At 45.9% G+C, this 12342-nt stretch overlaps 1 protein-coding gene across 2 annotated transcripts in view; it reads left to right on the top strand.

Moving 5' to 3' along the window:
• The window catches only part of ATRN (attractin), a 151928-nt gene that overhangs the window by 61340 nt on the left and 78246 nt on the right, over positions 1–12342 (top strand). For both annotated transcript variants that reach the window (XM_032684986.1, XM_032684985.1), the window contains exons 13-19: positions 310–431; positions 948–1086; positions 3372–3553; positions 5883–6099; positions 7855–8040; positions 10233–10466; positions 11147–11284. In XM_032684986.1, coding sequence (XP_032540877.1) covers positions 310–431; positions 948–1086; positions 3372–3553; positions 5883–6099; positions 7855–8040; positions 10233–10466; positions 11147–11284 — 1218 coding nt within the window. The remainder of the gene's footprint in view (positions 1–309; positions 432–947; positions 1087–3371; positions 3554–5882; positions 6100–7854; positions 8041–10232; positions 10467–11146; positions 11285–12342) is intronic.

Genomic DNA, 12342 nt, shown 5'->3' with positions numbered 1-12342 from the left:
ATGTCTGAACATCCATGTCTTCATTCATGTCTTCCTGCATTTTCTGGCTGTGTGCTTTAGGGCTCCTTGGACGCTAAAAATGCCAATAAATGCAATTTTCCACCAGTCCAATGCCATGGAAGTCCCTGATTTTAGTTACTGACAGCAAATCCACCGCCCTTTGGTTGTTTCTTTGGCTGTGAATAACCAGGTTTTGTTTCTTTGGCTGTAAATAACCAGGTTTTGTTTCTTTGGCTGTAAATAACCAAGTTCTCAGAGCTCTGTCGGGAAATGCCTGTTTTTGGTCATGCAGGTTTTTTTCTTTACTAGCTGTAGACAATGAAAAATGTGATAAGATTACAGACTGCTACAGCTGTACAGCCAACACCAACAGCTGTCAGTGGTGCTCTGACCAGTGCATCCCAGCACACAACAACTGCACAGAGGAGCAGGTACTGGAATCTGAATATTCCTTGCTTTTGATTTACCCTGTGGAATAACAAATGCCCCCGTGTTTTTGTCTATCAGTGTTATAATCCCTGTTTTCTTATTCCTTAGCTCTAAAGTGCTACATGCTTGGATTTTTTAAGTTGATCCAAGGGTTTTTCGTGGGATTTTCCAGTGGATTTAGGAGGGCTGTGGGCATAGGGAGAGGCAGAGGTGTGAATCACAATGATGTGATTATTCATTAATCATATTTCAAATTTGAAACCAACAGAGTTTCCCCTAAAAAAATATACAAATTAACCCTCTCTTGTAGAAGCTCTAGTGAGGAAAACCTGTCAGGGAATATCTTGGGGGAATATCTGGGATACCCAGCCATGCAGCTTTTGGATACATAAATATCCCAAATATATATAAATGGCTTTATAGGGCTGGAGTGGGATGTTTAGTGTTGCAGTCACAGCTGTTAAATCCCCCACTGGTTGGATATGGGAAAAAGTCTCCCCTGTGCTGTTTCTTTTTAGGTTCCTATTACTCTCTATGACAATTGTCCCAAGGATAATCCTGCTTATTACTGTAACAAAAAGACAAGCTGTAAAAGCTGTGCCATGGATCAAAACTGCCAGTGGGAGCCCAGGAATCAGGAGTGCATTGCTTTGCCAGGTAGGTACTGGTTATAGTCATGTAAGAAAAAAACCCTCCAAATTCAAGTTGTTGGGGGGGTTTTTTTGTTCATTTTTATCTTTTTCACCCCCCAAATCTATAATTTTTAGTGCCAGACTGGAGTAAATAATGTTGTTTAATCATACCAGCTCTGGCATGAAACTTAATTTCTGATAAATCCATCAAATCTGCTGGAATATTTTTTCACTCCCAATTGTCTGAAGAGGGCTGTGATCATGTGTGTAATTATTAGGCTGTATTTCATCTCTCCCTTTCCATTTGATAAAAGCTGTTGATAATAGGCTTCTGCAAGATATTAGAGTTAATAATGCATGCTATTTAATTTGGGGAACTAAATTGGTGCAAAAGCATAATGGCACATACTGGACAAATTAGGCAAGTAACACCTGAAGTGTTTAAGGAAAATTCTCCTGTTCAAGTGTTTCCAGTGGAACTCACAGGAGCTGGTTATTAGTCCCCTTGGAGTAACTTTTTTTTTAATCCCAATGACTGGGGGGAAAAAATACAGGATCTTCAGTGATTAACATTTGCAGGTAATAAAATATAGAGAAAGGGGGGAAAAAAACCCCACCAGACAGGACATTTTAATGGGCATGGAAAACCTTCCCCCAGGAACTCTGATAAGCTTGGACGTGTCCAGGTCTGGTTTTGCCAGTCTGGAAGAGTTAAAAATCGAGGAGACTTTGGATCAGAACCATGAGAGTGAGAAAAAAACATCTTTTAATGAGGTAGATCAAGAGCTTGGTGTGTTTAACTTGATGTAGAAAAGGGGGTGACTTGATGATGGGTGTAAAAAGCCCATCTGAAAAACTGACACTTGAGAGCTTTTCAGTCTGTTAAGTCTAAATTCCCACTGGAAATGCCCCCCAGGGTTTTTTTGTACGGGAAATAACGAACCACGGAGCGTAAGGAATTCTTCAGGAGTGGGATTGTGCTCAAGATGAGCCAGGGATTAATCCTGGAAGTTCATGCCAGGGACAGGAGCACAACAACCCTTTCCTGCCTTTAAAAAGGTCCCCTGGAAACTGTGGGTGAATAAGTGGTTTTAAGCCATCAACAAAATACTAGTTTGGTTTCTTTTCCTCTTTCTCCTACGACGATTTCACTCTTCAGCATTGTAATAAATGCTTTGATTACATACTGCAGGTAACTAAATGCTGGTGTCAGACTTCAGCTGCCCTAAACAGCTTTTTTTCTCCAATATTAGGATTTAACAGGGGAATACTGCTGGATAATAACGAGAGAATACACTGGATATCCCACTAATTAAGTGTAAATTCCTAAAAACCCGTGGCAACCCTTCCCTAAGAGTGTTGAAACCCTTCTGTTGGGGAGGAAAGTCAATACTCCTCACTAGTTCTGGGCACAGCAGTAAGTCAGACTGGTTTGGGATAGGGCTGTAGGTTTTATTTTAGTGGAAGGGTTCATGGAATCATTAAAATTGGAAAATACCTCCAAGATCATCATCAACCTTTGACTGAATCCCACCAAACCACAGCACGAAGGGACACGTCCACTCTGTTTTCTGGACTCTTCCAGGGATGGGAACTCCCAACACTGCTCTGGGCAGCTGTGCCAGAGCTTGGCAACATTTTTAGGGAAGAAATTTTTCCTGATATCCAACCTTAACTTCCCCTGGCAGAGCTGGAGGCTGTTCCCTCTCCTCCTGTCCCTTGTTCCCTGGGAGCAGAGCCCGACTTCTCCCCAGCTCCCCCTCCTGTCAGGGAGTTGCAGAGCCAGAAGGTCCCCCCTGAGCCTCCTTTTCTCCAGGCTGAGCCCCCCCAGCTCCAACTGAGCCCCCCCAACAGCACAAGGACATGGAGCTACCAGAGAGAGTCCAGAGGAGGCCCTGGAGAAGCTGCCAGGGCTGGAGCCCCTCTGCTCTGGAGCCAGTCTGGGAGAGCTGGGGGGGTTCCCCTGGAGAAGAGAAGGCTCCAGGGAGAGCTGAGAGCCCCTGGCAGGGCCTAAAGGGGCTCCAGGAGAGCTGGAGAGGGACTGGGGAAGGGAACAGACCCTTCCCCAGCTCTGTTCCCTTCCCTGCACACGCTCCAGCCCCTCCATGTCTCTCCTCTCTGAGGGTCCCAGAACTGCTCCCAGGGCTGGAGGTGCCTCAGCAGTGCCAGCACAGGGCTGGGACACACAGACCAGGGACCATTGGCCTTCTTGCCCACCTGGACTTATGTTCTTTCATGGCTTTCCCTCCTTTGAACACTGTGAAGGTCACTGTGTCTCTGGTTTTTCTTTCTCTCTCCTCCCTTCCCCAGAAAACATCTGTGGAACAAACTGGCACTTGGTTGGCAACTCCTGCCTGAAGATCACCAATGCCAAGGAGACCTATGACCATGCCAAGCTGTCCTGCAGGTCCAACGGTGCTCTGCTGGCTTCCCTCACCACCCAGAAGAAGGTGGATTTTGTCCTGAAGGAGCTGCAGAAGATCCAGTCCTCGGTGAGCGCTTTTTTTCTGCCCCCTGAGTAATTAAGCTCTGCCTGTGGAGAGGTCCCTGCCAGGGTATTGTGTGCTGTGTACACAACAGAAATGCCTCTTAACCCGAAAGGACTGATCTCCTTTTGAAATTCAATGCACCCTCTGGGTGATTCTGAGCCCAGATTGTCGGGAATGTAAATGGGAAGGATAAATATAAACACACCCGGTGCCTCAGAGGTATCACTTTCTGTAATGGAATCACCCCCCTGTGTTTCCCTGGTGGGATCCAGGGCTGCAGCAGGAGCCCTCTCCTGACTTGTACACAATATTTTATAAATAAAGGTCCCTTTGGGGCGGTGGAGGTGTTTCATGTAAAGCTCTGGAACTTATTTATTCCGCTCAGAAAAGCAGCTGTTTAAAATGTCACCTCCTTATTCCACGGAGCCGCTTGGCTTATTTGGAGTTATTTACGTGGGATTCAGTGGCAGGTGCTTTTTTTGTCGGAGCCAGGGAGAAGTGAATTGGAATCTGTCCCTCTTCATGCATCAATAAAATAAATACACGTATTTTTCCAGTCCTTGGGAGAAGCAGGGAATGTTCAGGGCAGGTTGTGTAGGTGGTGCTACAGCCCTGACGGAGAACGATGCTGGGCAGCGTCCCTAAAATCCTGGCTTGGGCTGGAAAACTGCTGGGACTTCATGGCACATCAGAGTAACAACTCCTGGGTCCCAGAGGCCGCTGTGGGAAGAGTTTTATCCAGGATAAATGAGGCTGGAGGCAGTGGGATTGCTGCTTTTCAGGGGAGAACGTGCTTCAGTACTTAAGAGAAGTATTCCCCTGTCGAAACAAGAACATTGCCTGCTTTGATTCCCTTTGTAGTTTTATACTGGAATTGCAACAATTGCAGTGTTTTAAGAGTGGAGTCAATTTAGTCAAGGAATGGTAAAGTGTAATTTAAGCAGGATTGTTTGTTAAATCTTTTGTAAAGAGGAAACCAAGCCTGGGATGTTGTAAAAGTACCTGGTTCTGACAGCTCCAGGTGTTTCTGGATATCCCAGTAGTTCAGTGTAGAGTTAATTCCTAAAGAAACATGGCAACATGTTTAAATCCTTACACTGGGGAGAAAAAAATAATTTATTTACAGGGTTTTTTTCCTATTTATGGTGTCCTTTGAAAAGTGAGTCTGAGGAGACTACGAGCCTGTTTTAGGGGATATTGGTGTGGAATGTTTGTAATGTGGGAAACTGTATCCTGGGCTGATCCTACAGCAGGGCAGGGGGGGATTCTGCCCCTCTGTCCCTGTCTCAGCTGAGACCCCCCTGCAGAACTGCCTCCAGGCCAGAGAACAACAGCACAAGGACGTGGAGCTGCTGCAGAGAGTCCAAAGGAGGCCCCAGAGCTGCTGCCAGGGCTGGAGCCCCTCTGCTCTGGAGCCAGGCTGGGAGAGCTGGGGGGGTTCCCCTGGAGAAGAGAAGGCTCCAGGGAGAGCTGAGAGCCCCTTGCAGGGCCTAAAGGGGCTCCAGGAGAGCTGGAGAGGGACTGGGGACAAGGGATGGAGGGACAGGACACAGGGAATGGCTTCCCAGTGCCAGAGGGCAGGGATGGATGGGATATTGGGAAGGAATTGTTGTCTGTGAGGGTGAGGAGGCCCTGTCCCAGGTTGGGCAGAGAAGCTGTGGCTGCCCCTGGATCCCTGGAAGTGTCCCAGGCCAGGTTGGAGCAACCTGGTCTAGTGGAAGGTGTCTCTGCCCATGGCAGGGAGTGGAACTGGATAGTCTTTAATGTCCCTTCCAAGCTGATGACACTCCTGAGGGCCGGGATGCCATCCAGAGGGACTTGGACAAGGTGGGGAAGAGAACCCATGGGAACCTCATGAGATTTATCAAGGAAGATTCTTCAGAATCACTGAAGAATAAAAAAAGGTGTCAGTGACACCAGAACAAAGCAGAGCATCAGTGTCTGTGCTGGGGGAGACTGTGCTTTGCAGTTAATCCTGTTTCAAGTTACTCCCTTTTTAAGGTGTTTAGTCATAACAAGAAAACCTGCTGGCATTGGCACAATGTGCTGTGTAGCCCCCTTGCTGCCAGTACCTGCAGCTCTAAGGTTTAAAAGTGCATAAAATCATTTTAAAGTAAGTCACATTTATATCATCCAGCAGTAAAATAACATATTATACCAACAGAGCTCAAGTGCTCCTCCCCAAAACAAAAGTGTGCCAAAAATTACACTACCAGCAGAAATAGTTGTGCTATGGGATCTCTATATTAAGAATTCATAAGAAGTTATATTTACTAGTTTAATTAGTGTTGATACACTAATTCAGATTTCACCTGCTCCTCTCTTTTCCCAGCCCAAAACTTTGACGCCGTGGGTCGGCCTGAGGAAAATCAACGTGTCCTACTGGTGCTGGGAGGACATGTCCCCTTTCACTGACACCTTGGTCCAGTGGCTTCCCCAGGAGCCCAGTGATGCTGGGTTTTGTGTCTATTTAGCTGAGCCATCCCAGCAGGGCTTGAAGGTGGCGACGTGTATCGACGAGCTCAACGGCAGCATCTGCGAAAGGCCAGGTGAAAACCCCCCCCTCTTGGATTTATATTTATATTATCTATATTAAAAAAGAAAAAATAGAAATATTTGATATTTATATACACCCAACTTGATTTATATTTCCTAGAGAAATAAAAAAAACCCTCTGATTTATCACTTTTTAAACCACCTGTGTCCTGACTTTGCCAAAGAAAAGTGGTTCTGAACCAGTATCTTGTGCAGTTCCTTCGTGCAGGAAGTGGAGATTTTAAAAATAGCTCAGCATTTACGCCCTCAACTGTAAAATACTTGAAGTAACATGATTTTAATTATTTTTCTCTCTCCGTCGCGTACCTGGATGTGACATTTAGGTTAATTATGCTATGGAGCAATCTCCTGTTTAAAAAAAAAAAAAAAATAAATAAAATAAAGAAATAAAAGCTACTTTCCAATTGAACTCCCCTTTCTCCCCTCCCCGGCTCCGTAGCCAGAGGAGGATTTTATCAAAGTTTGAAATTAATTGAGCAGGACACTTTGGAGATATGAGAACTTGGAGAGAAAAAAAAAAAAAAAAAGAAGCTATTTGCTTTTGGGAAAAGTCTTCCAGCTTTGTTGGAACTGCATATCTTTTCAGATGGCTTGGTCTGCTCATTCTCCATTATAGCTGATTATTTCTGAATACCAATTAGTGCCTCTTTTTAAGTAGTAAGAAAGTTGGTTGATTACATAAAATTCTGAAGTGAGAACCACTTGAAATGGTTCTTTGTGGAAGTGCAGGATGCAGATCCCGAATGTGAACCTGAACTCCAAATTCTGTGTTTTCACTCAACGTACTTTGATTTAAGCTTTAACTTGGTTTTTTTTTAAGTTATAACTTGGTCTGAGAACAGTCACTTGAAACAGATGATAAAGTGTTGGCTCACAGTAAAAACTCCCGAGTTAGTTCTGCTCTCAGGGCTTGTTTGATGTGGGGAACTGATCAAATCCCTTAGAACAGGTTCCAGTGTGCTCGTGTAAAATGTGGGGGTTCTTCCCGACCTTTCACTGGGGAAACATCAGCAGACCTGTAGAGAGATAAAGCCAACCCTCAGAACAGCATTCCCAGAGAAACTGTGGCTGCCCCTGGATCCCTGGGAGTGTCCAAGGCCAGGTTGCAGTAACCTGGGATAGTGGAAAGTGTCCCTGCCTGTGGCAGAGGGGTGGAACAAGATGATCTTTAGGTCCCTCCCAACCCAAACCATTCTGGGATTCGATGGTTCGTGGAATGGTTTCTGGTGCCCTTGACATAAGAAGGATGTGGAGCTGTTGGAGCATGTCCAGAGGATGCCAAAAAATTGATAAGGGAACTGGAGCATCTTCCCTGTGGAGACAGGATGAGAATTGGGGTTGTTCAGCCTGGAAGAGGAGAAGGCTGAGTGGAGACCTGAGAGCCCCTTGCAGGACCTAAAGGGGCTCCAGGAGAGCTGGAGAGGGACTGGGGACAAGGCATGGAGGGACAGGACACAGGGAATGGCTTCCCAGTGCCAGAGGGCAGGGTTAGATGGGATATTGGGCAGGAATTGCTGGCTGGGAGGGTGGGGAGGCCCTGTCCCAGGTTGGGCAGAGAAGCTGTGGCTGCCCCTGGATCCCTGGAAGTGTCCAAGGCCGAGTTCGATCAACCTGGGCTAGTGGAAGGTGTCCCTGCCCACGGCTGGGAGTGAGGTCGGAACGAGCTGACCTTCCACAATCTCTCCCAACCCGAGGCACTCCGTGGTTACCCCTGGGGAGGAGCTGACCCTTTTTCTCCCCCCCCTTAGCCAACCACAGTGCCAAGCAGTGCCGCACTCCCTGTGCCCTGCGCTCGGCCTGCGGGGAGTGCACCAGCGGCAGCTCCGAGTGCATGTGGTGCAGCAACATGAAGCAGTGCGTGGACTCCAACGCCTACGTGGCCTCCTTCCCCTACGGCCAGTGCATGGAGTGGTACACCATGAGCAGCTGCCCCCGTGAGTCACCGCCCCTGGGGCCTTGGGGGGATCCTGGGGGGGGGGGGTTTGGTGCTAAAAGTCTTCAGGATGCTCGTGGGTTGTGCTTAAAATTCCCTGAATCCAACCCAGGTTGGATGGGCTTGGAGCAACCTGGTCCGGTGGAAGATTCCCTGCCCGTGGAGGGGGTTGGAACTCCACGGTTTGTAAGGTGCCTCCAGCCTTCCATGGTTCCGTTATTGTCTTTGTCAAACCCAAATTGGGGTTTACAGAAGTGTCTTATTCTGAAGTGTTGTCTCCTCACAAGAGATTTTTAACTTCTCTTAATGAATTAATTCATTTTTTTACCTATTTTAGGTAAAAGGGGCCAAGATTTCTAGTGAACAAGATTTCTGATGAACAAGATTTCTGGTGCTTTAGAATATTGCATTTTTTTTCAAGCTGGGGTTTTGTTCTGAGGTGTTGTCTCCTTACAGGCCCTCACTAGAAATTTTTCACTTCTCTTAAAGAAATCGTTCATTTTTTACCCCTCTTAGGTAGAAGTGGCCAAGATTTCTGGTGCTTTAGAATATTGCATTTTTTTTCAAACTGGGGTTTTGTTCTGAAGTGTTGTCTCCTCACAACCCCACACCAGGAATTTCTAACTTCTCTTAAAGAAATGATTCATTTTTTACCCCTCTTAGGTAGAAGTGGCCAAGATTTCTGGTGCTTTAGAATATTGTGGTTTGTTTTCAAACTGGGGTCAAAGAGCCCCAAAAATCGAAGACAAATGAAGATTTAGAAGTTATTTGTGTTGAAGTCTTTAACAAAATCCAAATGAGGGTTTACAGAAGTGTTTTGTTCGGAAGTGTTGTCTCCTCACAGCCCCTCACTAGAAATTTTTCACTTCTCTTAATGAATTAATTCATTTTTTTACCCATTTTAGGTAAATGTGACCAAGATTTCTGGTGACCAAGATTTCTGGTGCTTTAGAATATTTTGGTTTTTTTTTTTTCAAACTGGGCTGAAAGAGCCCCAAAAATCAAAAAGCAAATGAAGATTTAGAAGTTATTTTATTTATGTTGAAATCTTTATCAAAATCCAAATGAGGGCTTACAGAAGAGTTTTGTTCTGAAGTGTTGTCTCCTCACAGCCCCACACCAGAAATTTTAAACTTCTCTTAAAGAAAGGATTCCTTTTTTTACCCATTTTAGGTAAAAGTGACCAAGATCTCTGGTGGCCAAGATCTCTGGTGCTTTGGAATATTGCATTTTTTTTCCAACTGGGGTGAAAGAGCCCCAAAAATCTAAAACAAATGAAGATTTAGAAGCTATTTTATCGATGTTGAAATCTTTATGAGCTGAATGTGAGCAGGTAACTCAAAAGTGTTGCAAAATAAAGGGTGAAGAAAATGGGTTTCAGGAACAGTCAAACAGGAGAGTAATGAACTTCCCCTATTGCCAGAGGTCAAAAGTTGGAGGAAGCATCAGGCAGGAGATGAGTAAGCTGAAATAATGGAAAACAACATTTTTCTAGTACATTTTGTCCTATTTTAAAGGCAAATCTTATCAATTTAAACATAAAGACAGAAAGCCTGCTCACTTTGCAGCCCCAAGAATTTACAAAATATTTTTTTTAAGGTGATCTGGGCAAAGGAATAGAAGAAGTTTTCTGTGTGTGAAGGGTTTGTCACCCCTGAAATCCAACCTCCATTAGAGAAAGGGAGGGTTAAAGGGTGGAATTTTTGTTCTCTGTTTGTGTTCTGTGCTTTTCAACTCAGGCAAGTGCTTGAAATAATAGCGTGTGATGCTAAAACATGTGGTAGGAAGGGACTCAAAGTGAGTAAACAGGCTGGTTTTTTTTAGCTTTTGCTTCCAGATGGCTCATTTTCTCATCTGATCCCTTGTAAATCAACGGGAGATGTTTTGGAGAGGGAACATTAACCTCTGGATTTAGCGGGTGCTGTGTAATGGTTCAGAAAACCTGCTGGGGGGGGGCCTGTTTTATCACTCACTGATGAATGCAACCTTTGTTAGCTGAGATTCTGGAATGAATGTGTTGATAGGGATGAATATATGGATATATATTCCTGGGAATATCAGGATAAATATGAATGGATTGGGCGAGATAAATGTTGAGGTCGTAAAAACCCCGCGGGGGTTCCCGCGTCCGTCGTCGCCTCGGGGTAGTGATTTATTCCCTAATTTCGTGGTCTTTTGGGGGTTGTTTTGCAGCTGAGAACTGCTCAGGCTACTGCACGTGTGCTCACTGCCTGGAGCAGCCTGGCTGTGGGTGGTGCACGGATCCCAGCAACACCGGGAAGGGGAAGTGCATGGAAGGCTCTTTCCGGGGTCCCGTCAGGATGCCGAGCCCGTCCCCGGCCGGGAAGCAGAGCCTGGAGCCCGTCCTCAATGTCAGCATGTGCCCTGTGGAGAACAGCTACAGCTGGTCCTTCATCCAGTGCCCAGGTAAATGGCCAGGCTTTCATTGGCCAACCTTGCGATTAAATGCGAGGGGAGAGAGTTTTCCAGCCTGTTTGGGTCTGTGTTCCCTCCACGAGTAGGAGAGCACGGAAACAGGAATTGCAGCTGGAGATGCAGCTGAGCTGTAGAGCTTTGCTGCAGGAAGATTTAATTATTCGTTTTTCCTTTCCCCACAAATAATTACTGAGGTTTTCACTTTTGTTTGGTTTTTTTTTCATTTTTGAATAAGTGAAACAGAAGCAGCATTTCTGTGTAAGAGAAAGGCCTTTGAAGGTTGATTTAACTCTTAATAACGCTCAGGGCGATTTTTAACTCATGTTTCTGACCCAAAACCTACGGAAAAAAGTGACTTGTGCTGTTGCTAAACACTCCCCTCCCCATTCCTTGTCACCCATCCCACCAGCAGCTTCCAGTCCAACGTACCCCTAATGTTTGGGAGTTCAGTTGTCCATCTCTTGCTTTTAATTCCAGACTTTCAATGCCCACCTCTCTCTGAGTTCGTGTATGATCAATAAGACTTCAAGAACCTCTCTGAAAGGTGCAGGAAAAGGTTTAATTCATCCTCTGCACAACAGACTCTCCTGAGGGTCCGTTTGAGCACAAATATTAAATTTGGGCCCGAATACTCATCGTTTTTCCTGTTTGTTTTTATTTTTCTTTTCCAGCCTGCCAGTGTAACGGGCACAGCAAGTGTGTCAACGAGAGCATCTGTGAGAAATGTGAGAACCTGACAACAGGCAAACACTGTGAAACTTGTATTTCTGGCTACTACGGGGATCCCACCAACGGGGGGACGTGTCAGCGTAAGTGCCGCCTCCCATCTGCCCTGCACTGAACCCTTTCATGTTTTCCCACTCTTTGCTCCTTCCCTCTTTTGTCTTCACTGGAATTCCATCCCCATAATTCGTGTTTTCCCTCCTGCCAGCGAGGCTCAGTCCTCGTTTCTCCGAATCAAAGCCTCTCAAAGTGCCGGATGAAATTCCTGATTTTTTTTTTATGATGATTTTTTTTCCCCCCCTCCTTTGTAAACCCGAAGTGACCACAGTGCAAAAAGGGCTGTGTTGTAGGGTTTGATGAGCCTGTTTTGGGAAAGGAAAAGCGTTAATCCCACTGTCTCCAACGGATTTCTGCTTATCTAAGTCCCACCTTCTATTCCATTTGGTTAATGTGGTGTGTGTTGATGGTTCTAATTGTCTGCTTCACAAAGGCTGCCCGTGTTTCAGCTGAGGGCTTGGCTGCATTTCAGTGGAGGATTAGGAGAACCCTGTTAAAATTGCATTTCGAGTTTGTAAAGCGTTGTGGGACTCTTTGGCACGAAGCTGTGCGAGATCCAGTTAACAAAGTGGGAAAAAAATGTTCCTTGAAAGGCCAACACAGTTAATATTGAGAAATGAACATGTAGGACTTGGAGTTTTGCCCTTCAGCCCTCGTGACATTGTTTGGAGCTGCTGTGAATTTTTTAGTGTTGTAGCATGGAAAGAGCAGTTGTAAACCAGAATCCAGCTGTGAGAGGGGATGTGCAGATGTGAGGGAAGGGGCTTCTTGCTCAGCCTTAATCACAGAATCAGAGGATGGTTTGGGTTGGAAGGGATCCTAAAGATCATCTCATTCCACTCCCCTGCCATGGGCAGGGACACCTTCCACTAGCCCACGTTGCTCCAAGCCCCATCCAACCTGGCCTTGGACACTTCCAGGGATCCAGGGGGAGCCACAGCTTCTCTGCCCAACCTGGCACAGGGCCTCCCCACCCTCCCAGCCAACAATTCCTTCCCAATATCCCATCTATCCCTGCCCTCTGGCACTGGGAAGCCATTCCCTGTCCTGTCCCTCCATGCTTTGTCCCCAGTCCCTCTCCAGCTCT

This window comes from Chiroxiphia lanceolata, chromosome 4, assembly GCF_009829145.1.
Source record: "Chiroxiphia lanceolata isolate bChiLan1 chromosome 4, bChiLan1.pri, whole genome shotgun sequence".
NCBI classification, from domain to species: domain Eukaryota; kingdom Metazoa; phylum Chordata; class Aves; order Passeriformes; family Pipridae; genus Chiroxiphia; species Chiroxiphia lanceolata.
Note: the sequence above shows the minus strand (reverse complement) of the source record. Positions and strands in the feature narration are given on the sequence as shown.